General features: G+C 53.8%; 1 protein-coding gene across 12 annotated transcripts in view; it reads right to left on the reverse strand.

The window, feature by feature from the left end:
• Positions 1-27,897, reverse strand: part of RNF213 (ring finger protein 213) — a 139,352-nt gene that overhangs the window by 107,947 nt on the left and 3,508 nt on the right. For 2 of the 12 annotated variants that reach the window (XM_055389519.2, XM_055389518.2), the window contains exons 1-4: positions 24,450-24,513; positions 21,578-21,782; positions 11,907-12,070; positions 6,274-6,420 (exon numbers count right to left, since the gene is read on the reverse strand). In XM_055389519.2, the coding sequence (XP_055245494.2) occupies positions 6,274-6,420; positions 11,907-12,070; positions 21,578-21,674 (408 nt within the window). In that variant the 5' untranslated portion in view covers positions 21,675-21,782; positions 24,450-24,513. Of the gene's footprint in view, positions 1-6,273; positions 6,421-11,906; positions 12,071-21,577; positions 21,783-23,910; positions 24,402-24,449; positions 24,537-27,897 lie in introns of those variants that run through there. The other 10 variants (XM_055389513.2, XM_063706016.1, XM_055389514.2 and 7 more) reach the window with 10 other exon arrangements.

The raw sequence follows: 27,897 nt of genomic DNA on the forward strand, positions 1-27,897 counted from the left end.
GTGACCAAATGGGACAAAGCACACGGAGAGTTGTAGGACACTGCCTGGCACACGCAAGGCCCCCATCAGTGATGCTGTGGTCACGGTCACTGTCCACACACAGCAGGTGTTTGTGGTCACCTGGTGACAGCGCTGGATGGCCCACCCTGGGGAATGGTCCCTTGGCTCTCCCTGTTCTCGGCTGCATGGTTTGAGTAACATCAGCTTTACTCTAGCCCCAGGGGCAGCTCTTGTGCGTGGGCTGGTGTCAACCACTGATGTCTATCATCCTGGCCATAGCGACCCACTGGGGGATTGGCCTGTGAGCCAATCAGAGCCAATGAGATTTGAGGAAGCGCTTCCTCTCTCCAGAGGAATCAATCACCAGAGGAAGCGCTGTCTTGTCCCCTGAAGGACAGAGTAGCAGGTGGATCACAGGGGAAGCCACTGTGTGGCACGAGGGAGTAACGGGAAACAGCTGATGAGAGGCTCAGTGGGGGAGCCACGTTCCGTCCGGAAGGCAGAGTAGACAGGGCCGGAGACGCCTGCACCAAGCCTCACCTACAGGCTCGGGGCTCATCAGGTGTGTCCATAATAAACTCCCTCAATGGGATTAGAAAGGTGGAGCTAGGCTTTCCATTATTTGCAATTCAAAGGCTTTTTTTTTTTCTTTTTTTGAGATGGAGTCTCACTCTGTCACCCAGGCTGGAGTGCAGTGGCACAATCTCAGCTCACTGCAACCTCTGTTTCCTGGGTTCATGCCATTCTCCTGCCTCAGCCTCCTGAGTAGCTGGGATTACAGGCACATGCCACCACACCCAGCTATTTTTGTTTTGTTTTTGTTTTTGTTTTTTTTGAGACGAAGTTTCACTCTTGTTGCCCAGGCTGGAGTGCAATGGCATGATCTGAGCCCATCGCAACCTCCGCCTCCCCGGTTCAGGTGATTATCCTGCCTCAGCCTCCCAAGTAGCTGGGATTACAGGCACCTGCCATCATGCCCGGCTAATTTTTTTTTTTTTTTTTTGTATTTTTGTACAGATGGGGTTTCACCATGTTGGCCAGGCTGGTCTTGAACTGACCTCAGGTGATCCACCCGCCTCGGCCTCCCAAAGTGCTGGGATTACAGGTGTGAGCCACTGTGCCTGGCCATTACCCAAAGATTTCTAATGGTTAAAATAATCAAACCTCAAATTAAGTTTTTCCCTAATTATGAAAGTTGAAAATAAGCCAAGGTCACGGATGCTCTAGCAGCTTCGATGACATAATCAGGCTCTGGCAGAAATAGACAGAGAATCCTCAGGCTCTGGACCGCCGAGTCACAGCCCGGAACAGGAGGACCCCACTGAGGCAGGCCCCGACCACCCCCCACCTCCCACCAGCATGGAAGATGCAGGCCCCCTACCGCTTCTTTCCTTGATGTAGCAAAGGGCTCAGATCTTAGGAACAGCTGCCAGCAGCCCTCCCCAGGGCCTGCCTTGCAGGAGGGGAGTGGCCAGCCAGGAAGAAACAGCAGCAGCAGCACACGGAGGTTGGGCAGAGCCCGGGGAGGCTGGAGGCAGGGGCCAGGCCTGGCCTCACTCCCTCTGCCCACAACACGGGGCTGTGGAAAGACTGCAGTAAACGCAGACGCAACTGCACGAGAGACCCTTGGAGGGACCGTGATCCAGTTCCTGGAAGTCCACTGCCCTCAAGCCGCCATCCCAGAACCTCTTTTCAATATAAACAAAACCAACCATCTGACATCATCACACCTGCAGGGCTGACGCCTCGGAGCAGCAGCCCCAGGCTCACCCCCTCAGCTCTTCCCATGTGAACTGCCACCTGGCCCTGAATTAGGGACCACTTACTTCTCGGTGAGGACTGGCCGAGTGCCCTGGTAGGCGCCCCGTGCTGCCAGTGCCTCCTGCTGTCTGCTTTTCCATTGAACAGTTTCATAGTCTTCTTTGATCCAGAATCTCGAACTACATAACCATAGTGGTATTTATAATTTTACGGGGGGTGAGGCTTAGAAGTATTTACATAATTTTATAAATATCCCCCTATATTTTCTAGAGCTTTTAGGATGCTGTTTTACATTAAAATATTGAATCAGGCCAGGCGTGGTGGCTCACACCTGTAATCCCAGCACTTTGAGAGAACGAGGCGGGCGGATCACCTGAGGTCAGGAGTTCGAGACCAGCCTGGCCAACATGGGGAAACCCCATCTCTACTAAAAATACAAAAATTAGCCAGGCGTGGTGGCACACACCTGTAATCCCAGCTACTCTAGAGGCTGAGGCAGGAGAAATCACTTGAACTTGGGAGGCAGAGGTTGCAGTGAGCCAAGATTGCACCACTGCACTCCAGCCTGGGAGACAGAGCAACACTCTGCCTCGAAAAATAATAATAGGCCGGGCGCGGTGGCTCACGCCTGTAATCCCAGCACTTTGGGAGACCGAGGCGGGTGGATCATGAGGTCAGGAGATCCAGACCATCCTGGCTAACACGGTGAAACCCCATCTCTACAAAAATACAAAACAATTAGCTGGGCGTGGTGGCAGGTGCCTGTAGTCCCAGCTACTCGGGAGGCTGAGGCAGGAGAATGGCGTGAACCTGGGAGGCGGAGCTTGCAGTGAGCCGAGATTGCGCCACTGCACTCCGGCCTGGGCGACAGAGTGAGACTCCATCTCAAAAAAGAATAATAATAACAATAATAAATAAAAAATAAAAATAAAATATTGAATCAAGCTGGTATACAGTCGGCCCTCTGCAGCCACAGATTCAGCCAACCACAGACAGAAAATATTGGGGAAGAAAACAGAAAATAACGAGACAACAAAAACAAAGAACACAAAGGGAAACACCGTACTGTGTAGCAACTGTTCATACAGCATCTATGTCATACAGATGCCTGTGGTAAGGAATCTAGACATGAATTAAAGTGCATGGTGTGGGGGGCCGGCCTCAGTGGCTCAGGCCTGTTATCCCAATACTTTGGGAGGTCGAGGCAGGCGGATCCCTTGAGGTCAGGAGTTTGAAACCAGCCTAGCCAACATGGCAAAACCCCGTCTCTACTAAAAATACAAAAATTAGCCAGGTGTGGTGGCAGGCGCCTATAGTCAGTCCCAGCTGCTCGGGAGGCTGAGGCAGGGGACTCACTTGAACCCAGGAGGCGGAGGTTGCAGGGAGCCGAGATCACACCATTGCACTCCAGCCTGGGCAAAAGAGAGAGAATCCGTCTCAAAAAATGAAAAAAAATAAAAATAAAGTGCACAGGCAGATGCTATGGGTTATGTACCAATGCCACGCCGTTTCATATCTGGGACTGGGCATCCTCGGATTTTGGTGTCCTTCGCAGTCCTGGAACCAACCCCCTGTGGGCAACAAGGGACCACTGTGTGTTTCAGTGTGAGTATGAGATGGGTGTGAGTGGGACTTGTGTGTGTTGGGGTGTGAGTGGGGTGAGTGGGGAGTGTGTGTTGGGGGTGTGTGTGAGTGGTGTGAGTTGGCTGTGTGTGTTGGGGGGGTGTGTGAGTCATGTGAGTGGGCTGTGTGTTGGGTGTGTGTGAGTGGGGTGAGTGGGGTGTGTGTGTGTTGGGTGTGTGTGAGTGGGGTGAGTGGGGGGTGTGTGTGGAGTATGTGAGTGGGGTGTGTGGGGTGTGTGAGTGATGTGAGTGGGGTATGTGTGGGTTGGGTGTGTGTGTTGGGTGTGTGAGTGGTGTGAGTGGGGTGTGTTGGGGTGTGTGAGTGGGGTGTTTGTCTTGGGTGTGTGAGTGGTGTGAGTGGGGTATGTGTGTGTGTGTGAGTGGGGTATATGTGTTGGGGTGTGTGAGTGGTGTGAGTCGGATGTGTGTGTGTTGGGGGTGAGTGGGGTGTGTGTGTGTTGGGTGTGTGTGAGTGGGGTGAGTGGGGTGTATGTTGGGGGTGAGTGGTGTGAGTGGGATATGTGTGTGTGTTGGGGTGTGTGTGTGAGTGGGGTGTGTGTGTGTCGGGGGGTGTGTGAGTGGTGTGAGTGGGGTGTGGGGGTGTGTGTGAGTGGGGTATGTGTGAGTGGGGTATGTGTGGCGGGGGGTGTGTGTGACTGGGGTGAGTGGAGTGTGTGTGTTTTACCCAAATGCTGAGCCCATGGTCCAGACACCCCACTTTCCACACCCGTGTGTACACCCTGACCAACACGCTCCGGTCCGCATATGCAGTGCCCTAACTCCAGCTCACATCTCATGCTCCGTGCGCATCCCCAGGTCGCGCCTCTGTTACTCCGTGGGAATGTTTCCACCCGTGTACGTTGACAGCTTTACTATAAATCTCCCATCCATTTCTCCTCCTCACATCTGTTAAGTATGCTCACCAATTTATAGTTTAAAATCTGTCAACTTCCAAAAATACAAAACGAGGCTAGGGTGGTGGTTTATGCCTGTAATCCCTGAACTTTGGGAGGCTGGGGCGGGAGAATTGCTTGAGCCCCGGAGTTTCAGACCAGCGTGGGTAACACAGCAAGACTCCATCTCTACCAAAAATTTTAAAAATTAATTGGGTGTGGTGGTGCACGCCTGTAGTCCCAGCTACTCGGGAGGTTGAGGCACGAGGATTGCTTGAGCCCAGGAAGTCAAGGCTGCAATGAGCTATGATTTTGCCACTGCGCTCCAGCCTGGGACCCAGGGCGAGACCCTGCCTCAAAACAAACAAAAACAAAACCCACCAAACCCATTCAGAGCTATACTACTGTTATACATTAATTAGTTGGTTAAGTTCCCGTGTCATTCTGGGTGACAGCAGACATCTCTGCAGTGCTAAACCTTCCATGTTCTCTCTGGGGAAGGGCCCACCTTTCCACGGACTTCACTGTCTGCTGAGCCCGAGCCTTCTTCTCCTCGCATGGCCTATGAATCCATCCTTTATTTCACAAGTTGCTTCTCATATTTTTGTTGCTATTGTGAATGAGCTCTCCACCCACACTGTGCCTTAGGTCTGGCTAAGTCCAGCCCCGTGTGGACGCTGCCTGCATTTCCCAACAGCTGCAGGAGTGGGCTCACGGCCAAGCCCCAGCCCACAGAGGAAAGAGCATGCCTGCCTTGAAGGCTTCTGCCTACACTTAAGACCTGGGTGTGGTGGATGCTCGGTAAATCTCCGTTCAATGAACACATGACCACCTCGATGGGCAGGCGCGGGGGGGAGCGCGGCGCGGGGAAGGCAGGGAGGCCGTCGCCCTCTGCAAAAAAGTAATAAACTTCACAAGCATCACTCTTCAAGGTATGAAGCTCCCTTGCTTTTCCCCAAAAGCAAAAGTCCTTTCATTACATGTGTTACCTAATTTCATTTTTGATATTATTAGTGAGTCCTGTAATACTCCTAAATGCTATAGAAAAAGTCAGGATTTGGGGCAGGCACAGTGGCTCACGTCTGTAATCCCAGCACTTTGGAAGGCCGAGATGGGTGGATCATTTGAGGCCAGGAGTTCGAGACCAGCCTGGCCAACATGGTGAAACCCCGTCTCTACTAAAAATACACAAAAAAAGTAGCCGGGCGTGGTGGCGGGTGCCTGTAATCCCAGCTACTCAGGAGGGTGAGGCAGGAGAATCACTTGGACCCTGCATGCGGAGGTTGCAGTGAACTGAGATCGTGCCACTGCACTCCAGCTTGGGCGACAGAGCGAGACTCTGTCTCAAAAAAAAAAAGGAAAGAAAAGAAAAGAAAAGAAAAGAAAAGAAAAGAAAGAAAGAAAGAAAGAAAGAAAGAAAGAAAGAAAGAAAGAAAGAAAGAAAGAAAGAAAAGAAAAAGAGAAAAAGTCAGGATTTCAACTTCCAAAAACCAGAGACTAAACTGAGCAGGGCTTCCACTACACCCCCATGTGGCGAGCGCCATCCAAGACCTTGTGTTCAGGCAGAGGCTGGGTCGGGCCGCCACCTGCCTGAGCCTGGCCCTCTAGGCCCCCTTGGGCTCCCCTGCTGCTCTCTGTGGTGAAGCCTGTGTTGCTGGTGGAGCTTTAGCCAGGTGAGTGCAGCCAGGTTAAGTTTCTCCAGGTGTCCAAGGGGACAGCTGCACAGAGTAAAAAGGCAAGTGGAAGGATGGGGGCCAGAAGGGCAAGCACAATAAAGCTGAAATTCACCACTAGCAAAACGTCCTCAGAGTCACAAGAGCCAAGCCTGAATCAGCGTTGCTCTTTCACAGCCCAAGGGTGACCCGAAAACGCCCATCCTGGGCAGCCTTCCTCGACTGGCAGGGACTCAAGGGCCGGAAGTGCGAGGTGGCCGTGCCGGGCTGTGCCAGCATGCACCAGGGCAGGGAGCATTCTGCCCAACTATTGACTCGGACTACCTGCTCACAGTCTGCAGAAGGCACGCTGGCGGCCTCAAGCGGGGCTGCATCCTGCTTCCTTCTCTTGCTGGGCACGGCATTAGCAGCTTCCCATTCATCGGATATGAGGTCTACAGTAGCATCTACCAAAACCTCTGATGTAGCTCCCTGTTGAAACACGACCCCCTTCAGACAGGGCAGGGCTGTGCACCCCACACACAGCTCCAGTAGACTCGCAAAGACCCCACCTCAGGGGCCACCTCCTCTTGGGAAGGCCCAGGCAGGGACACCCACGTGTGGGCACTGACCAGCTTCCCAGCACCGTCTGCCTCCAGGGCCCATGGGCAGGAGGGTGTGGGAAGACGAAGAAGCAGCTCCTGCAGACGTGCAGGACAAGTCCACGTAAGAGGAGAACTGCCTACACCAGAGGCGGCACCCTGCCAGGCTCACGGCACCCTGCCAAGCTCCCAGCACCCTACCAGGCCCCCGGCGCCCTGGGCCTCCACACGAATGCCTTGGCTTGCGCTCAGAGCACAGATGCACTGCAGAGACCGACCCAGAAGGTATAGGCAGGCCCGGGCACCCCAGGGCCAGCCAGGTCAGGCCTCCCAAGCCCCTAGAGGCGGAGGCGGGCAGTCTGGTCCTGTAGCGGGCACGCTCATCCGACACCTCCCTTCCACACCGGGCATCGCCGGGAGACCTCACAGCAAGACGCCCAGCAGGAAGCTGAGGAAAGGAAGCTCCACCAGCAGCCTCCTGGCCTGCCGATGCCTCCAACCCAAATGACCCCTGGCTCCGGCAGTCTCCTCTTCCCTCACCACAGGAAGTACAACCCAGCAGCCAAGCCCAGTAGCCTCTCCAGAGGAAGAATCCACAAAGGACACCCTGTTAGTCAGCAACCAGCGGCCACCAAAGGAGAGGCCAAGTGGAGGATGGCTGTGCCAAGGGACAGGCGCGGGCCCCTCTCTGTGCGCCCTTTCCCTCTCCACCCACCCCATGACTGCAGGTGAGGACTGACCACCTGACCCTGCTGCAGGGTGAGGCTGGCCACGCAGCTCGCTGTCTCAGCTTCTGGGGCCGCGTCCCTTGGCTCCTAGCACCCTCCTCACCGTGGTTAGAATGCAGCGTCTGCGCTCAGAGCACCGTTCTCTAGAACGCATACACCGCTCTCAGCTTCAGAATTCAATAGGCTCCCTGTGGGATTGGGAAAATGCGCAAAAGCCCCTGTAAACTCATCACCAGAGACACCCTATCGGCATTCACCTGTGTATTCACTCTGAACTTCTCTCATGTGTGGATATGTGTATATTTAGGCTTTTTTTTTTTTTTTTTTTTTTTTTTTTTGAGACAGAGTCTCACTGTCGCCCAGGCTGGAGTGCGGTGTCTCAATCTCGGCTCACTGCAACCTCTGCCTCCTAGGTTCAAGCAATTCTCCTGCCTCAACCTCCTGAGTAGCTGGGATTACAGGCAGGCACCACCACACCTGGCTAATTTTTGTATTTTTAGTAGAGACGGGGTTTCCCCATGTTGGTCAGGTTGGTCTTGAACTCCTGACCTCAAGTGATCCGCCCGCCTCAGCCTCCCAATGTGCTGGGATTACAGGTGAGAAGCCACCGGGCCTGGCCCTAGTTCCCATTTTCTTCATCCCAGAAAGAAATCCCACAGCAATGACTCCCTCCTCCCCACTCCTCCCAGCCAACCACTAATCTGTGTTCTGTCTCCATGGGTGAGTCTATCGTGGATATTTCATATCAAAGGAATCATACATGGCCTCTTGTATCTGGCTTCTTTCATTTAGCATGTTTTTGAGGTCCATCCAGGCTGCAGCACAGATCCATATCATATTCTTTTTGTTTGTTTGTTTGTTTGTTTGCTTTGTTTTGAGAGTGAGTCTCGCTCTGTTGCCAGGCTGGAGTGCAGTGGTGCGATCTCGGCTCACTGAAACCTCCCCCTCCCGGGTTCAAGTGATTCTCCTGCCTCAGCCGCCCAAGTAGCTGGGATTACAGGCATACGCCACCATGCCCAGCTAAATTTTTTTTTTGTATTTTTAGTAGAGACGGGGTTTCACCATGTTGGCCAGGATGTTCTCAATCTCCTCACCTCGTGATCCACCCACCTCAGCCTCCCAAAGTGCTGGGATGACAGGTGTGAGCCACCGCGCCCGGCCTAGGATAATTTTATGCGTAACTTTTGGATCAACCGCCTTGCTGTTTCCTTAGTGGCTGCGGCGTTTCACATTTCCACCCACACTGTACAACACTTCCAATTTCTCCACATCCTCATCAACATTTCCTATTTTCTTTCCTTCCTTCCTTCTCTCTCCCTCTCTTTGAGGAAGGATCTCACAGTCACCCAGTGAGCCACCGCACCCGGCCTCTTTCATTGTTCTCTTGTTCATGTTGGTTTTCTCTTGTTCAAGATTCCCTAGAAAATGTCTTCATTCTTTTCACATCTTCTGTGTCAACTCTACATTTTACAAATTCAAGCAGATTTCCACTAGTAAAAAAATTTAAAACATCAAAAAATAAATAAAAAATAGGGCAGGCGTGGTGACTCACGCCCGTAATCCCAGCACTTTGGGAGGCTGAGGTGGGCAGATCACCTGAAGTCAGGAGTTCAAGACCAGCCTGACCAACATGGAGAAACCCCGTCTCTACTAAAAATACAAAATTAGCCAGGCGTGGTGGTGCATGCCTGTAATCCCAGCTAGCTGGGAGGCTGAGGCAGGAGAATTGCTTGAACCCGGGAGGTGGAGGTTGCTGTGAGCCAAGGTCACGCCATTGCACCCTAGCTTGGCAACAGGAGCGAAACTCCGTCTCAAAAATAAATAAATAAATAAATCAAACAAAAAATAAATAAATAAATAAATAAAGTCTATGTTCCTTTGGCTTGTTGCCAATTAGTAGTTTGATAGAGATTTCCTTAAACACCTACAGCCAAAACATGGAAAAGAAAAAAGAAAAAAAAAAAACTGGCCAGGCACGGTGGCTCACACCTGTAATCCCAACATTCTGGGAGGCCGAGGGGGGTGGATCACAAGGTCAGGAGATCGAGACCATCCTGGCCAACATGGTGAAACCCCGTCTCTACTAAAAATACAAAAAATTAGCTAGGCGTGGTGGCGGGTGCCTGTAGTCCCAGCTACTCCGGAGGCTGAAGTAGGACAATCACTTGAACCTGGGAGGCAAAGGTTGCAGTTGAGCTGCAATGGTGCCACTGCACTCCAGCCTGGGCAAAAGAGTGAGACTCCATCTCAAAAAAAAATAAAATAAAATAAAGAAAAAATAATACTCTCTCAGTCTCTGTAGACTGCCCTGAGTTGGGACACTCCTCCCACACTCAGCCTTCCTTCCAGCCTGCACTGAGGTCTTCTCAGGTCTTTTTTGAGCATGTCCTGCTCGAGCATTTGTGTGGCTTTCTTGATTCCTCATTATTCATGGAAACTTTTCAAAATCTTATTCCCCCAAGTAACTCAATTCTTAGCTTTTCCTCTGTCTTTGGGCGGGTTTATTGTTTGCCCCAGATGGCAAAGGGTTTATTCATTTGCCTTCAATGTTTTCAAGGAACACCATCCGCACTGCCACTTTCCCACTCTGACGGAGTTCCAAATTAAGTATAAAAAGGGAGTTACCCAAACCTTCCGCATCCCATGTGCTCCAGGCTTGGGGGTGGCCTTGGCTGCTCTGGAAGGGATTATTCTCCAAGGGAATGACACAAGCACACACACACCCCACTCCCACGCACCCCAACATACACACACATCCCACTCACCCCACACACACTCCCAACACACACACACCACTCACACACACCCAACACACACACATCCCATTCACACCACTCACACACCCCCCAACACACACCCCACTCACCCCCCACACTCACCCCACTCACCCCCCACAGACACCCCACTCACCCCCCCACACTCACCCCACTCACCCCCCACAGACACCCCACTCACCCCCCCACACTCACCCCCACAGACACCCCATCACACCCCACACTCACCCCACTCACCCCCCACAGACACCCCACTCACCCCCCCACACTCACCCCCCACAGACACCCCATCACACCCCACACTCACCCCACTCACCCCCCACAGACACCCCACTCACCCCCCACAGACACCCCACTCACCCCCCACAGACACCCCACTCACCCCCCACACTCACCCCACTCACCCCCCACAGACACCCCACTCACCCCCCACAGACACCCCACTCACCCCCCACACTCACCCCACTCACCCCCCACAGACACCCCACTCACCCCCCACACTCACCCCGCTCACCCCCCACACTCACCCCGCTCACCCCCCACACTCACCCCACTCACCCCCCACACTCACCCCGCTCACCCCCCACACTCACCCCGCTCACCCCCCACACTCACCCCGCTCACCCCCCACAGACACCCCACTCACCCCCCACACTCACCCCACTCACCCCCCACACTCACCCCACTCACCCCCCACAGACCACAGCACTGCGGCTGCATCACTTCCCACCACAGCCCAACCATGGAGTGCCACCTACAAGGAACGACAGACAGAAAGCCAGCCCCAGTGCAGACACAGAAAGACAGCTTCCCCTTCTCCGTGCCCAGCAAGAAACCCGGGAGCTGACACTGCCCTCTGGGTCTTCCCAGGCCGCGCTAGAGCCCAGGAGCCCTTCTCTTCCAACCATTCTCCTTGAACATGTACAGGATGCTCCCCTCGAAAGCCTCGCCTAGTGCTCCAACTGGGAATCTTAACAAGGACGCATTCTCTTGGTGTCTAACGCCTAAGGGGCTGTTGAAGGCCAGAGGGAGCCAAAAGGTGGCTCAGCCATACCCTTCCAAGAAGGGTAACCTGCCAGCCAGCACATTTCCAGAGCACCCACCCCACACCCAAAGCTTCAAAGCCCCTCTGGGCACGCACCCTCAATGCAGAGGCCTACAGAAGCGCAAGACACGCACCCAGCGGATGCTCAGTTCCCTGCTCCGAAGCAGCAAGGCACCTCTGAGCTTGCACCCTCAATGCAAAGAGACCCACAGAAGCTTGGGACACAGATACACACGGCAGAAGCTCAGGCCCCACCCCAGCCACAGCTTCTGGGAGACACACGAGTATTGGGTCTGGTAGAAAGAAAAGGAAGGTGGAGGCCGGGCGCGGTGGCTCACACCTGTAATCCCAGCACTTGGGGAGGCCGAGGTGGGTGGATCTCCTGAGGTCAGGAGTTTGAGACCAACCTGACCAACATGGTGAAACCCCGTCTCTACTAAATACAAAAAAATTAGCTGGTCGTGGTGGTGCATGCCTGTAGTCCCAGCTACTCGGGAGGCTGAGGCAGGAGAATTGCTTGAAACCAGGAGGTGGAGGCTGCAGCGAGCCGAGATCGCACCACTGCACTCCAACCTGGGCAACAAGAGCGAAACTCTGTCTCAAAAAAAAAAAAAAAAAAAGACGGTGGAGGCCCCAGGGGGTCTGGAACCCACAGACTCCAGCCAGAGATGAATCAGGTGCAGAAGGGGCAGCTCTGCTGCTGCCCTGTGGGCAGGTTCAATGGGCTGGGCCATGGTGGCATTTTCGGGGGCTAGCTGGGCAGCTGTGCAGTGAGATTTTCCTGGGCAGAGTGAGTGGGGGGAGAGGGGAGCCGGGGCAGTGCACTCACTTCTTGGACGGTCCAGGAGGCTTTGGAACAGGGCTCCTCGGGGTTTTCTTGCCAACTGTCTGAGCCCGGGAACAAGCACGGGCCCCCTTCCTCCTTCAGCTCCTGCCCACACTCCATTTCACCCTCCGAGGCCGAGGCCATTGTGGAGTTATTGTTCTCAGAATCTGTAACGGCAGATGAAGGAAGGGTCAGATCTCAGAGAGAAGCAAGTGAGTGTTAGGAAGGAAAAACAGAAATCCTCCCCACGAGTGCATGGAGAGATTCACCCTATTCTCTCTCCGAGGTCCTGCATTGGGCCTGTTGATATGAGCAGGGTAGGGGTTCTGCTCCAGGTGGGTAGGAGGGAACCAGGGACCCCAGTTTCATCACAACAAGGGGTGAATCAGAGAGAAAGACTGCGCCGTCCTAGCATCCAGCCCCTTCCTCCCAATGTCCACATGAGTGGATTCACCTGACTCTGTACTAGGATGTCAGCGCACCTCGGGCACCTCTAAAACAGAGCCTGTTACGCTTTCCTCCCCTACTGTAGACATTCCTCCTGTCTTCCCCAGGGTGGGCACTCTCCCAGTGGCGGCCCAGGGGTCTCCCACTGCTTCCCTTGTCCTGGCACTAAGGCATCTGCCCGCCCAGCTGCTCTGCCTCCAGATTCTCACCCATGCAGAGCTGCCATGCAGACAACATGGAGCACCCACTCTGCCAGCCCCACACTCACTGTAGCCTTCATTGTGGTGTGGACGCGCTTTGTCCGTCCCCATCAAAACTCATGTTGATCCCCAGTATGCCAGTGCTGGGAGGCAGGGCTGGGGGGAGGTCTGTGGGTCGTGAGGGCAAATCCCTCACGAATGGCTTGGTGCCGTTTGCGGTCATGGGTTTACTCTTGAGAGGCTTGTTTACTCCCCTCGGGAATGGATTAGCACCCGCCAGGTGGGTTGTTATGAAGTCAAGATGCCCCATCAAGCTTAGTCTTTCACAGCTGTCAGCATCCCCGTCGGCCTACTCTGCCACGTGGCACAAAAGCCCTCACCAGACACCAGGGCCAGGCCCTGAACTTCTCAGTTTGCAGAACTGTGAGCTAAATAAACCTCTTTTTTCTTTTTCTTTTTTTATTTTATTTTGTTATTTTTTTTGAGACAGAGTCTTGCTCTGTCGCCCAGGCTGGAGTGCAGAGGCACAATCTCGGCTCACTGCAACCTCTGCCTCCCAGGTTCAAGCAATTCTCCTGCCTCGGCCTCCCAAGTACCTGGGATTACAGGTGCCTGCCACCACACCCGGCTAATTTTTGTGTTTTTAGTAGAGACAGGGGTTTCAGCATCTTGGCCAGGATGGTCTTGAACTCCTGACCTCATGATCCACCCGTCTTGGCCTCTCAAAGTGCTGGGATTACAGATGTGAGCCACCCCACCCGGCCTCTTTTCTTTTTTCTTCTTTTTTTGAGACGGAGCCTCGCTCTGTCACCCAGGCTGGAGTGCAGTGGTGCAATCTCGGCTCACTGCAGCCTCCACCTCCTGGGTTCAAGCGATTCTCCTGCCTCAGCCTCTAGAGTAGCTGGGATTACAGGCATGCGCCACCACACCCAGCTAATTTTTTTTGTATTTTTAGTAGAGACGGGGTTTCACCATGTTGGTCAGGCTGGTCTTGAACTCCTGACCTCGTGATCCGCCCACCTCGGCCTCCCAAAGTGCTGGGATTACAGGCTTGAGCCACCACACCCGGCCTTTTCTTTTTCAATTACCCAGGCTCGGGTACTCTTATGGCAACATAAAATGGACGAAAACACCCTTCAAGGAGTCCCTGTTTTCAATCCTGGGTCTGGACGACCCCACCTCTCCCTGACACACACTCCAGATGGTGCCAGGCCAAGCCTGCTTTTCTGTACAGAACCTTCCCTCTGCCTGATCCTCACAGACCCTTCTCCAAGGCCCCAAGCCAGTCCCAGCTGCACCCCTGTCTGGACACTTCATCCCCACGCCCGTTTCCAGCACCTGGTTTCGTCACTGCCCTCTCCTCCTCTGAGATCTGGAGGGCAGGGACCACGCAGACCTTTTTCCCTTTGAGTACCCAGTGTTGGCGTAGCCAAGAGCTCAAGAATTCGTGAAGTTCCTTAGCAGGACTCAAAATTGATAACAAATCCTCTAAACGTCTACATACATAAGACACACATGAAACATCACAGCCAGAAAGTAAGAGCTGGAAAAAGATCTGCAACAGGCGGCCCAAGGCCCCATCCTTTGAGAGATGCTGTTTCACCTACACCAGGGATTCTGAGCCTGCCCCTCCCACCAACCTACCCTCCCACCAGGGGCGGGCCCTGACTAGCCTAATCCAATCAGGGCCGATATTTACCCTGGCACTAGTGATTGACTAAGGGAAGGGCCAACCAGCAAGAAGTATGGAAGCATCCATACTTCTGGATCCTTACTGGAGTTTCTGCCACTCAGTGCATCCTGGAAAGACCATGAGGTGGTGCTGGGAAACCACTGTCTGTTCTCCTCCACCTGCAGACAAAGCTGGCAGTGGAGAAGGGCAGAGCTGTCAGGATCAGAGAAATGGAGCAAAGCCCTAGTACACTTGAACCCCTCAAGCCTGGACTTGGGCAACGGTGGCCCAGCACGTTTCTCTTGCTGAGCAAGCCTAGGAGAGCTGGGTTTCAGGCTGTGCCCAGTATAAACAGTCCCAACAATCACAAGGACCAACCAAAGCAAAACGAGCTTCCCTAAAGACAGACAGGCCGCTCAAGGAAATACACATACATGTGGTCTCTTAACTTCCAAAGAGATGCCTGCCATGCCTACTGATGAAGGAAATCAGAACGGAGGCCCTGCAGTGCCATTTCCACCCAACGACCGGCACAGATTGACAAGATCCATCATTCTGAACGCTGGAGAGAATCTGAGTAGAAATCTAGAAGGCAGGGAGCACAGAGACGCAGCCAGTGAGTGGCCAGAGAAGCTTTGTGCAGGGGATTTGAAGAGATTTGCATTGTAAATGTGCCAGCCTGAAGCCAGCAGGCTAGTGGCTGGGAATCTGTCCTCCAGACGGCCAGCCTGGCTCAGAGGGCAAGGTCTCCGTGCAAGCATGCAGCCTAGCAGCCTATGTCACGGCAAAACAGCAGGACAAGGGAAGTGCCCAGGATAGGCCTGTTGCTGAGTCAGGCCCTGCTGGGTGGCAGAGCCAGGGAGGCTGCTGAGGTCCGTCCTCCACTAGAGGCCTCAGCCACTGTACATGAAAGTAGCAAGGCATGCGCAGGGCATGAGCTGCCACTCACATTAACGTGTGTGTGTGTGCGCACACATTCACGCAGAGATGTCTAGAAGAGGACACACCAGTTTACAGTGTTGCTCTGGGGAATGTGACAGTCCTGGCCCAGGGTGAGGAAACTTCGTGCTATTTTATGTCCTCCTGTAACATGTGGGTCATTTGCCAACCAGCATTTACATTTTTATTATCATAAAAATAAGTAGCTGGATTCAGAAATAAGAGACATACTTAACTAGCACTTCCTAAACAATGTACATGTTAACTCATTAAATACTCACGGTATAGAACAGGGTTATCCAGAGAGCAGAACTATAGAATATGTAGGTAGGTAGGTAGACAGGTAGATAGGTAGATACATGGATGGATGGACGGATGGATAGATAAGATGGGATGGATTGATAAGATGGGATAGATGAATGGATAGATACATAAGATAGATACATAGAACAGATGAATGGATGGATGGATAGATGGATGGATGAATAGATAGATAAGCTAGATGAATGGATAGACAGATGATAGATAAACAGATAGGATGGACGGATAGATAGTATAGATGGATGGACAGATAGAATAGATGGATAGATGAATGGATGAATAGAAAGATAGGATGGATGGATAGAATAGATGAATGGATGGATGGATGGATAGAATAGATGAATGGATGGATGGATGGATAGATAGAATAGATGAATGGATGAATGGATAGATGGATGGATAGATAGAATAGATGAATGGATGGATGGATAGACAGATAGATAGATAGATGATAGGATAGATGGATAGGTGGATAGATAGATAGGGTAGGTGGACAGATAGGGTAGAGGGATGGATAGACGGTGTGATGGTTAATATCAGGTGTCAATTTGATTGGGTTGAAGGATGCCTAGGTAGTTGGTAAAGTATTGTTCTGGGTGTGTCTGTGAGGGTGTTGTCAGAGGAGACTGACATTTGAGTCAATGGCCTGGGAGAGGAAGACCCACCCTCCATGTGGGTGGGCAGCATCCAGTCAGTTGCCAGCGTGGCTAGAACAAAGCAGGCAGAAGGTGGGGTAAGCTGGCTCACTGAGTCTTCTGGCTTTCATCTTCCTCCTGTGCTGGATGCTTCCTCACGTTCCTCTTGCACTTGGACATCAGACTTCAGGTTCTTTGGCCTTTGGAAACTTGGACTTACGCCAGTGGTTTGCCAGGGGGATCTCGGGTCTTCAGCCACAGACTGAAGGCTACACTGTCGGCTTCCCTGCTTTTGAGGCTTTTGGACTCAGACTGAGCAACTACTGGCTTCTTTCTTTCCCAGCTTGCAGACGGCCTACCATGGGACTTCACCTTGTGATTGTGTGAGCCAATTCTCCATAATACACTCCCTTTCTTACAGACATAGATCCTATTAGTTCTGTCCCTCTAGAGAACCCTAATACAGACTTTTAGATAGATGGATAGATAGGATAGATAGATAAGATGGATGGATAGGTACATGGATGAATGGATGGATGGATAATTGATAGAAGACAGATGACAGATAGATAGATAGATAGACAGACAGACAGACAGATAGATAAATGGATGGATGGATGGATGGACAAACAGATGGATGAGAGAGGATGTATTAGGAGAATTGGCTCACACGACTATGGAGGCTGAGAAATCACCATTTGATTAAGCTTACGATCATTCATTTTCATTCCCAAGATCCACCCGTCTTCCACAAAGGCCAAATAGGGGAGGTGACTGGGAATCCCCACCCCTGCATCTTTGGAGTGCTTGGTGGTGGCACTAATCCCTGCAGTCCCTCCAGGGATGCAGTACTGCTTTTTTTTTTTTTTTTTTTTTTTTTTCTGAGACAGGGTCTCACTGTCGACCCAGGCTGGAGTGCAGTGGTATGATTACGGCTCACTGCAGCGTTGACCTCCTGGGCTCCAGCAATCCTGCCATGCATGCCCATGCTCACTGTAGCACGATTCACAATAGCCAAGATATGGAATCCACCAACTATCCAACAGTGGACGTTGAAGAAAATGTGGTACATATACATAACGGAACACTACTCGGCCTTAAAAAAGAATAAAATTGGCCAGATGCAATGGTTCATGCCTATAGCCCCGGTACTTTGGGAGGCAGAGGCAGGGGGATCACTTGAGGTCAAGGAGTTGGAGACCAGCAATGCTAATATGGAGAAACCCTATCTCTAATAAAAAATACAAAATTAGCCGGAAGTGGTGGCACACACCTGTAATCCCAGCTACTTGGGAGGCTGAGGCAGGAGAATTGGTTGAACCTGGGAGGCAGAGGTTGCAGTGAGCTGAGGACCAGCCACTGCACTCCAGCCTGGGAGACAGACCAAGACCCTGTCTCAAAAAAACAAAAGAAAAGAGAAGAAAATCTGCTGTTGAGTAGAGCCACCTCCATCAATAACCTTAGCCAGATCTGGAGAACTTACTGCAGCTTCTCCAGCAGCACTCGCTGCTTCACCTTGCACTTTTATGTTATGGAGATGACTGCTTTCCTAAAACCTCATAAACCAGTCTCTGCTAGCTTCAAGATCTTCTCTGCAGCTTCCTCAACTCTGTCAGCCTGTGTGGAATTGTGGCTACAGGAGATTTAGGGCTTTACTGTGGATTCGGCTGTGGTTTAAGGGAATGTTGTGACTGGATTGACCTCTCCAGACATTGAAAACTCTCTCCATATCACAATAAGGCTGTTTCACTCTCTAACCATTTGTGTGTTCACTGGAGTAGCACTTTTTTTCTTTTTTGGGATGGAGTCTCGCTCTGTCGCCAGGCTGGAGTGCAGTGGCGTGATCTCGGCTCACTGCAACCTCCACCTCCTGGGTTCAAGTGATTCTCTCCTGCCTCAGCCTCCCGAGTAGCTGGGACTACAGGTACACGCCACCATGCCTAGCTAATTTTTGTATTTTTAGTAGACATGGGTTTTCACCATATTGGCCAGGATGGTCTCTTTTTTTTCTTTTTTTTTTTTTTTTTGAGACAGAGTCTCGCTGTTGTCACCCAGGCTGGAGTGCAGTGGCACAATCTCAGCTCACTGCAACCTCCGTCTCCTGGGTTCAAGCAATTCTTGTGCCTCAGCCTCCCAAGAAGCTGGGATTACAGGCATGAGCCACCACACCCAGCTAATTTTTGCATTTTTAGTAGAGACGGGGTTTCACCACATTGGCCAGGCTGGTCTCAAACTCCTGACCTCAGGTGATCCACCTACCTCAGCCTCCCAAAGTGCTGGGGGCACTTTTAATTTCTTTCAAACACTTTTCCTTTGCATTTACAACTTGGCTAACCATTTGGTGCAAGAGGCCTAGCTATCAGCCTATCTCAGCTTTCAACATGCCTTCCTCAAGAAGCTTAATCATGTCTAACTCTTGATTTAAAGTGAGAGACATGAGGCTAGGTGCGGTGGGTGGCTCACACCTGTAATCCCAGCACTTTGAGAGGCCAAGGTGGGTGCATCACTTGAGGTCAGGAGTTTGAGACCAACCTGGCCAACATGGTGAAACGCCGTCTCTACTAAAAATATAAAAAATAGCTGAGGGTGGTGCCTTACGCCTGTAATCCCCGCTACTTGGGAGGCTGAGGCAGGAACATCGCTTGAACCTGGGAGGTGAAGGTTGCAGTGAGCTGAAATGGCACCACTGCACTCCAGCCTGGGTGACAGAGCAAGACTCTGTCTCAAAACAATGAAATAAAATTTTAAAAAATAAAGTGAGAGGCAAGAGACTTTTCATTTGAGCACTGAGAGACCACTGTAAGGCTTTTTTTTTCCTTTTCTTTTCTTCTAAGACAGGGTCTCACTCTGTCACCCAGGCTGGAGTGCAGTGGGACAATCATGGCTTACTGCAGCCTCGACTTCCCAGGCTCAAGTGATCCTCCTGCTCCAGCTAATTCTTGTATTTTTTTTTTTTTTTTTTTTTTTTGTAGAGATGGGGCTCCACCATGTTGCCTAGGCTGCTCTCGAACTCCTGGGCTCAAGCGATCTACTCACCTCGGCCTCCCAAAGTGCTGGGATTACAGGCGTGAACCACCACGCCTAGTAAGGTGGGCCACCTTGTGATCCATGTTTCAGCCAACCAAACAAAGACTCAGAGGCCTTCCTAACTCTACCAGCTGCAACATGAAATGCATAATCTCTGCTAGTGGGCCCACACTACTAAACTCAACCTGACCCAACTTTGTATCATTTGGAACTCAATGTCTCCAGCCTGGCCGTGGGCTTCCCATGTCCCCATCCCAACTTGAAGGATCCCTTCCTTTGCCACCCAATGTCCTCACTTTTTTTTTTTTGTAATACAGAGATGGAATCTTTCTACATTGCCCAGGCTGGTCTCAAACTCCTAGGCTCAAGGGATCCTTCCACCTTGGCCTGCAAACATGCTGGGGTTGTAGGTGTGAACCACGGCATCCGGCTTAAGTGCCCCCACTTTAACGGCAGACGCCCTGCATGCCTGGAAGCTCAGCTTCCGTTTTAACTCAGCTAATCGCGTGAGAGCTGGCGCTCGATTTTCTACAGTTTCAACCCTGTGGCTACAGGAGAGAAGATTCTGACCCAGAGCACACTAAGAAACTCTCAGATCATTTATGCAGAGCTGCAGCCCAGACATCGAATCCCTGAGTTCATCCTTTTCACCACTTTCTCAGTGACGCTGGGGGCAACCAGCCAGCATCACTGTATTTCTTGGTTTTCGATAAATGTTCAAAAGCATCATGTACAGAGTCACCAAATTCCTGGCCTCTTACAAGTGGTGAATCAGGAGTCTCAAGTGCATTTGCTTTGCATGCCTCTAGAAACAGTTCATGCTGCGCACTACCAGTGCTCTCCGCACTATTATTAATAGAAGTGGAGCCCTTAGGCTGGGCGCGGTGGCTCACGCCTATAATCCCAGCACTTTGTGAGGCCGAGGCGGGTGGATCACCTGAGGTCAGGAGTTCAAAACCAGCCTGGCCAACATGGTGAAACCCCATCTCTACTAAAAATACAAAAATTAGCCGGGAGTGGTGGTGGGTACCAGTAGTCCCAGCTACTTGGGAGGCTGAGGCAGAAGAATCACTTGAACCCAGGAGGCAGAGGTTGCAGTGAGCTGAGATTTCGCCACTGCACTCCAGCCAGAGCAACAACAAAAAAACTCCCTATAAAAAAAAAAAAAAAAAAAACATGGAAGGACTGGGGCTCACACCCTTGAAGGACAAAATCAGAGAGACCCCATGGCGAGCAGCTGGGCAAAGACTGAAAGAGGGATAGGAGGGAGCCAGGCCGCCCTCTGGGGAAGGGTGGTGCAAAGGCCCTGCGGTGGAAGCACACCTGGTGTATCCAGGAAGGGCCAGAAGGTGGTGAGCTCTGGGGGCAGGACAGGGAGCCAAGAGGAATGGGGTGGGCAGCCGTCTATGTAGGACCTTGTGGCCACCGTAAGGGCTCCTGCTTGTCCTGAGTTACAGCGGGGGCAGGGGCGGATCCTGTAAGGGGGTCTGTGGTTTGACTGTCTGCTGTGCTGAGCAGGAAGCAGGAAGGCAGCATGCAGCGTGGAGGCGGGGAGACCAGCAGGGCCCTCTGCATGTGGGGCATGGAGGAAGGAGAGGGCCCCAGGGTGATGGGTCCGATAGAAGCAGCTGGAAGAATGAGGTGCCCTCACCAGTGGAGGTGGGGCTGGGCTTTGGACACAGAAAGGCTGAAGGTCTGGGGGCTGCTAGTTATAGGGTTGGTGTTTAAAACCCTGGAGAAGGGGAACCAGTCTGAGGCCCCAGAAGCCAACAAAATTGAGAATGGACTCAAGATGCTCAGCAGGCAAGGCCCGCCTGACACTGCCCCGCTCCTGTCTCTCCACTGGCCTCCCAAGCCAGGGAGGTGCCTGGACAGGTCCTGGGGCCCCCTCACGGCCCCTCAAAAACTAACCCAGGCAGAGCTCTCAACCCCTGCAGAGCCTCAAACTCTGCTTCCCTGCAGCATTCTCTGAAACTCTCTATGAAGCCCTCAGCTCAGCCCGACACTTCTCATTCCCAAGGGGAAGAAAAACCGTGAGCTCTCTCTAGGAAATGAAACTGAAAATTTTCAAAAGCAGGAACCTCCAGCAAAGACCCCGACAAAACTTCTTGTTTTGTCCTCTCCCTGCCTTGGCCCTGCCCTCTCCTCCCACTGGGGTGAGCTCACTCAGGCGGGGCCTGAACGAGGGACGGAAGCACTGGGTGGTGGTTCCCTGGCTTGACCTGTGTGGGAGACTAATCTATGCCACCCCAAAACAGACTCTGTGGTCACTTTTGAGATGGCTATTCAGAGCCACAGAGCCTCAGTAGCCACAGAGGACCTCGGCCCCAGCTGGGCTGCCTGCTGCCCAGGGTTTCCATTTCCTGGAAGGGAGGTGAGACATCTCCAGGGGTCCCCACTGCCCCAGCCTCCACCAGCACCCCTGGGCCTCACCTGCTATGGGGGCTGCAGGAGGCAGCCTCTCTCCGCACTGGCTGCAGAACCTGGGGGTTTCCTCCTTGGAGACATGCTGGCACGAAGGACACTCCATGGGTCCTGCTGGGACTGCCCTGCAGATCCAGAAGCAAGAGCAGGAGTCGCTGGCAGCCTGCTATATACTACATCTCCTGTCACGTGACCACGGCTTCAGTTTCATTTTCTGCGAAAGTGAAATCACAGCAGCCCAGCTGGTCCCCTGGTTAATGGAAACCCAACAGGAGCACAGCCCAAGCCCAGCCCCTCCCTGCTCTGTGCTGCCCCCTTGGCTCTCAAGCTTTTGCAGTCTCTGCCCTGGTCCCTCATTCAGTCAGCCTAGAACCATCCCTGCTGCTGAGAACATGGGTTGGGCTGGGTGGGGATAGGGGATGCTCCAGGCAGGCGTGGGGCGGCCACGTGCTGTTTGGCAGGGTCCCACGGCCTGCCCTGAGCAAGGCGCTCAGCCTGCTGATGCCTCACCCTCCTCATCCTCTTAAGGGGACTAGAGCACCTGCCCCACAGGTGATGGGGCCTGAGCAGGCAGCCCAGGGCTACTGGGCTGGCAGTCAGATTCCTAGTAATGGGGGGAGGCTGCCATCCACAAAGCGCGCCACTCTGCACTGACCACCTGCCCTCAGAACAGCCTCTGCGGTGGATGGCATCAAACCAGACCAAGGCCAGGACTCAGGCCTCCGGGGTCACTTCTTGCATCCAGGGTGAGAGTGGAGATGGCGTTTGAGCGCTTGGCCACCTAACAGTGGAGGACCTGACTCTCTCTCTCTCCCCATTAAGAAGCCTCAGCGCACACTGGCCCACCCACCACCTTCTTCTGCTGGCTTCGAACCAAAGAACTCCACTGGGGCAGTGGCTGGAGCGGCAGCTGAGTGGTGCCTTCAGCAGCCAGGACACTCAGCCCCCTCCCTGCCCTGGCCCTGCCCTCTCCTCCCACTGGGGTGGGCTCACTCAGGCTGGGCCTGAACGAGGGACGGAGGCACTGGGTGGGGTTCCCTGGCTTGACCTGTGTGGGAGACTAATCTATGCCACCCCAAAACAGATTCTGTGGTCAATTTTGAGATGGCTACTCAGAGCAACCACATACTCAGGAGTTCTGGGAAGCTGTCCTTTTGTAAAAGGCTATAAAGGAAATCCACACCACGAAACAGCAGAATGGAGCAGAATCTCTCTCTGAGGCCCCATTATCTGCCTAGAGGGATCTAGGAACGGTCCCAGGGACACACAAGAGGAGTGCCTGCGGCCTTGCCAGTTCCTCTGAGAGCAGCTCTGAGATCACCTGAGTGATTATCCGCGCAACAAGACAACCCTGCACACCCCCTCTCCAGCCCCAAGCGCCTGTCCCAATGCCATAAAAACATCAATCATCTGTCTTCTGCAGTCTTCTCTTTGATGAGGTTCCCAATAGGTGTATGGGACAATTTGCATCCCTTTTCTCCAGGTCTGCTGCCCTTTTATTCCAAAGACGAAAATTATCTCTCCTTCAGAGTAGAAGGAAAGTTTAAAACTCCCCCACCCCTGCCACAGCCAAGCCCTGGCTCCCACCGTACCTCCTCCCCTCCACACTCTACCTGAAGCAACCACCAGTGGACACTCCCTCCCTCAAACACCTTCAATGACTCCCCACCGCCCGGGCCTCTTTCTTTCCACCCGAAGTGTTTCCTTCTCCAATGCTACAGTGGGGAACCACAGACCGGAAAACTCGAAAAATCCTCCATAAAGCATTTTTTGTTTGTTTGACAGTTTCACCCAGGCTGGAGTACAGTGGGCAATCTCAGCTCACTGCAACCTCCGCCTCCTGGGCTCTAGCGATTCTCTCGCCTCAGTCTCCCAAGTAGGTGGAGTTACAGGCATACGCCACCACACCCGGCTAATTTTTTGTGTTTTTAGTCGAAACGGGGTTTCATGTTGGCCAGGCTGGTCTCGAACTCCTGACCTCAGGTGATCCACCCGCCTTGGCCTCCCAAAGTTTTGGGATTACAGGCATTAGCCACCGCGCCCGGCCCCCTAAAGCATCTTATTGTTCCATCTGCTCTAGGGGCCGAAAGACCCAAGAGAGCGCCCCAGGCACCCAACACTGCTGCATTCAATCCGCTTCCTGTCTTTTCTCTGACATTCTTCCCCAAGCACAGACACTGCCACCCAAATCAAAGCCCATCCTCCAACCACAACCAAAGTCAACAAGGTGGGGGCAGGGAAGGGCCACCACCATGTTTGCACAGCTCCTTCCCCTCCCGCCCTGGACTCCCCCAGGGCCCGGCCCGCCGGCTTGCAGGCAGCCATCCGGGAGGGGTGCCCACCCTGGCCTTGAGCCCCGCGCTCGGGCGACTTCGCCAAGTCGGAAGGACGCTGCGCGGTGCGGTTCAGACGGGGCGATGCCCCACTCGTAAAAGTTAGGAGTCTGTTTTTGCAACTTCACTTTTCCGTTGTTGCCATTCGTACAGGCGCAGGATTCCCGGGCGGACCTGCAGGCCCGGGTCCGGCTGTCCCCTTCCACTACACCCCCCGTGCCCCGGCCACTTCCCGGGGGCAGCACTGCCGGGGCGCAAAGCCTCCTCTGCGCTCTGCGCTCCGGGGATGTCGCCGGGGTCCTAGGGGTGCCCGCTGCCCCCACCCCGACCCCTCCCGCAGCCGGGGAACAGGGTCAGTGGGCGCCGCGGGCGGGGCTGGACCGGGCACCCCGGCGGCGAAACCGAAACTTGGAGCCGGCAGGAAGAGGCGGCCGGAAGGGGCATCCGGACGCAGGCGCCGCTCCCCGGGACCCGGCCCGCCGGCCCGCGGGGCCCACTGCATCCTAGCCCGCTCCCCGCCCCGGGAGACTCTCCACGCCCGCTCGCACCTGCGGCCCCCGAGCTCGCCGCCTGCCGCGCGCTGTCGCCCCTCGGATCACGGGGCCCTGGCCCCGCCCTGCCCGCCGCCGCTGGCCCCGCCCTGCCCGCCGCCGCTGGCCCCGCCCTGCCCGCCGCCGCTGGCCCCGCCCTGCCCGCCGCCGCTGGCCCCGCCCTGCCCGCCGCCGCTGGCCCCGCCCTGCCCGCCGCCGCTGGCCCCGCCCTGCCCGCCGCCGCTGGCCCCGCCCTGCCCGCCGCCGCTGGCCCCGCCCTGCCCGCCGCTGGCCCCGCCCTGCCCGCCGCCGCTGGCCCCGCCCTGCCCGCCGCCGCTGGCCCCGCCCTGCCCGCCGCCGCTGGCCCCGCGCAGGCGTGTGCGGAATTCCCCGCCGGTGGCGCCTCCCAGTGACTCCAGGCCCCCAGCCCCCGGGAGGCGCCTCGGGCCGCTGCGCGCCGGGTACAGGCGCGGGAGGGGCCTCGGTTCCCGCCAGGCGTGGGGCGCATGCGGGTCTCCCGGAAGCCCAGACCCCGGGCAGGCCGGAGCAGCCGAGTGGGGCGGGACAGGCGTGCCCCCTGCCCCGGCGCCCAGCACCTCGGACAGTGTCTGCGGCCTCGCAGAGCCGGCGGCCAGCCTGGGAGCGGCCCAGAGGGCGCCCGGCGGGTGCAGTGGACGTCGTCAGCGAGCCGCGTGGGGGCCTTTGCAGATTAAGGGACCTCCGCGGCCCCGCGCGGAGCGCTCTGTCACTGATGATGGAGGGGCCACGGCGGCCCGCACCATCCCCCGTGCCTCAGTTTTCCCATCCGTGAGGCTCATGGTGTAACCAGGGACCTCCGTTTTAAAATCACCCACTTTCTTTTTCTTCCTTCTCCTCTCACCCCTTCATCCCGTCCCTCTCTGGACACTGCGCCCCTCTGCGCATTCCAGAGGGGACCCTCATCCTGAAACAATTCCCGGCGCGGAGCCCCAGCTGAATGCTCCTACTTGGGGCGGGGGGTCGCCAACAATTAGTCCAACATCCTCGACAGCCACCCCTCCTAACCGATAACTGCCCGCGACAGCCATGGGAACAAGACACAGACCCTGCCCCTACCCCACTCCCCACGGTGCCCACGGCAAGTTTCCCTAGAAGAACTCGATGGCAGCCTGGGCAACATAGAGAGACCCCATCTCTACAAAAAAATCATTTAAAAAAATTAGCTGGGCGTGGTGGTGCACCTGAAGAGGCTGAGGCAAGAGGATCGTTTGAGCCCAGGGAGCTCCAGGCTGCAGTGAGTCGTGATCATACCACTGCACTCCAGCCTGGATGACAAAGTGAGATCTTGCCTCAAAAACTAACAAACACACAAAACCTGAGGATAACTTTTTAATTTTAGGGTGGCACTTTATTTATTTTGTTTGTTTGTTTTTTGGAGACAGTCTCACTCTATACCCCAGGCTGGAGTGCAGTGGCGTGATCTTGGCTCACTGCAACCTCCACCTCCCGGTTCAAGTGATTCTCCTGCCTCAGCCTCCCGAGTAGCTGGGATTACAAGCGCCCGCCACCACGCCTGGCTAATTTTTGTATTTTTAGTAGAGACGGGGTTTCTCCATGTTGGCCAGGGTGGTCTCAAACTCCTGAGCTCAGGTGATCCACCTGCCTTGGCCTCCCAAAGTGCTGGAATTACAGGCATGAGCCACTGCGCCCAGCCAAGGTGACACTTTAGAACGCTAGTTGGGCATCTTCTCGCTTTGCTGGGTCTCCGATTAAAACCTGCGTTTTCCTCCCACCAATCTTGACTGCACCACTGCACTCCAGCCCTGGCGACAGAGTGAGACTTTGTCTCCAAACAGTTAATTTCAACTGTTTCTTTTGACTTTTTCAGTATGACTAGTCGAAATGTTTAAATGACTTGCATGGCTCACGTTGGTGGCTTGCATGATTTTTCTGCGGGACAGTGCTGTCTCCGTGATCACAGTCTGCCCCTACCAGCTGCTGCAGCAGGTACACTAAGCCCTTGGAGCTTTGCCTCTTGCCCACGTAATAGTGCTGGGCCGGAGTGCTGCTCAGCACGGTGTTCTATCTTAACCTGAACATTTCCTTACTATTAATCCCAGGTCTTTAGATAAACTCAACCAATTGTAAACCAGAAAATGTTTAAATTTACCTACAGTCTGGAAGCCCCCTGCCCCCACCGCTTCAAATTTTCCTGCCTTTCTGGACCAAATCAATGTATTTCTCAAATGCATTTGATTGATGTCTGACGCTTCCTTAAAATGTATAAACCAAGCTGCACCCAACCTCCTTGGCACATGTTCTCAGGGCCTCCTGAGGGCTGTGTCACAGGCCATGTGCCAGGCCTCTGAGCCCAAGCTAAGCCATCATATCCCCTGTGACCTGCACGTATACATCCAGATGGCCTGAAGTAACTGAAGAATCATAAAAGAAGTGAAAATGGCCTGTTCCTGCCTTAACTGATGACATTACCTTGTGAAATTCCTTCTCCTGGCTCATCCTGGCCCACTGAGCACCTTGTATCCCCCACCCCTGCCAACCAGAGAACAACCCCCTTTGACTGTAATTTTCCACTACCTACCCAAATCCTATAAAATGGCCCCACCCCATCTCCCTTCACTGACTCTCTTTTCAGACTCAGCCCGCCTGCACCCAGGTGATTAAAAAGCTTTATTGCTCACACAAAGCCTGTTTGGTGGTCTCTTCACACGGACACGCTTGACACTGAGAATGTATGGCTTGTAAAGTATGACTCCCCAGACGCCTTAGGTAGGAATTTGGGCAAGATAAAAAAAATCAGAGTTTAGTCCTCAAACTGCAGAAATGTACCGTCTCACAGCTCTGGAAGCCGGAAGCCCAAGATCAGGGCGTTGGCAGCATTAGATCCTGCCGAGGCTATAAAGAGTATCCGTCCCAGGCCTCGCTCCTGGCTCCTGGTGATCACTGGTGTGGACTGAATTAAAAGTCCTGAAACTCTTTGACAGAGACTAACAGACCCTCTTTTGGCTAAAATACAACAACAACAACAAAATATTCAAGTCCCAGCCACAGCAGGACAGAGGCTGGCCGTGTCCCACCTGCTTCCCCGTCCCCAGCTCTCTTACTAATCATCACTCCGTCCTATCAAAGGCTGAGGATGCCTCCACTAACTGTGCCCACCCGGCACCCGGTCTTGTTTCTGTGGTTCTGACGGGCCTCCTGGGGATGTGCACTTTGTGGACTTGTACCCTACATGTCACCTTTTCATGTATAGGGCCTGATTATAATGCATTTAACTGTTAAGTTTTCTTCCCAAAGTGAACATGGGTCATATGTTGCTGTATTTTTCATACATGTAAGCCTAATGCTCATGCATATGCGATTCCTTCATGAATATTCCTAGCCCCTCCTGTAACCTATTGAGCATGTATACTTGGCCAACCCTTTCAGAGTAAATTCCTGTCTTACTCCCCCCTCCCTCCAAGTGCCG

This window comes from Gorilla gorilla, chromosome 4 (assembly GCF_029281585.2).
Source record: "Gorilla gorilla gorilla isolate KB3781 chromosome 4, NHGRI_mGorGor1-v2.1_pri, whole genome shotgun sequence".
In the NCBI taxonomy this organism is placed as follows: Eukaryota; Metazoa; Chordata; class Mammalia; order Primates; family Hominidae; genus Gorilla; species Gorilla gorilla.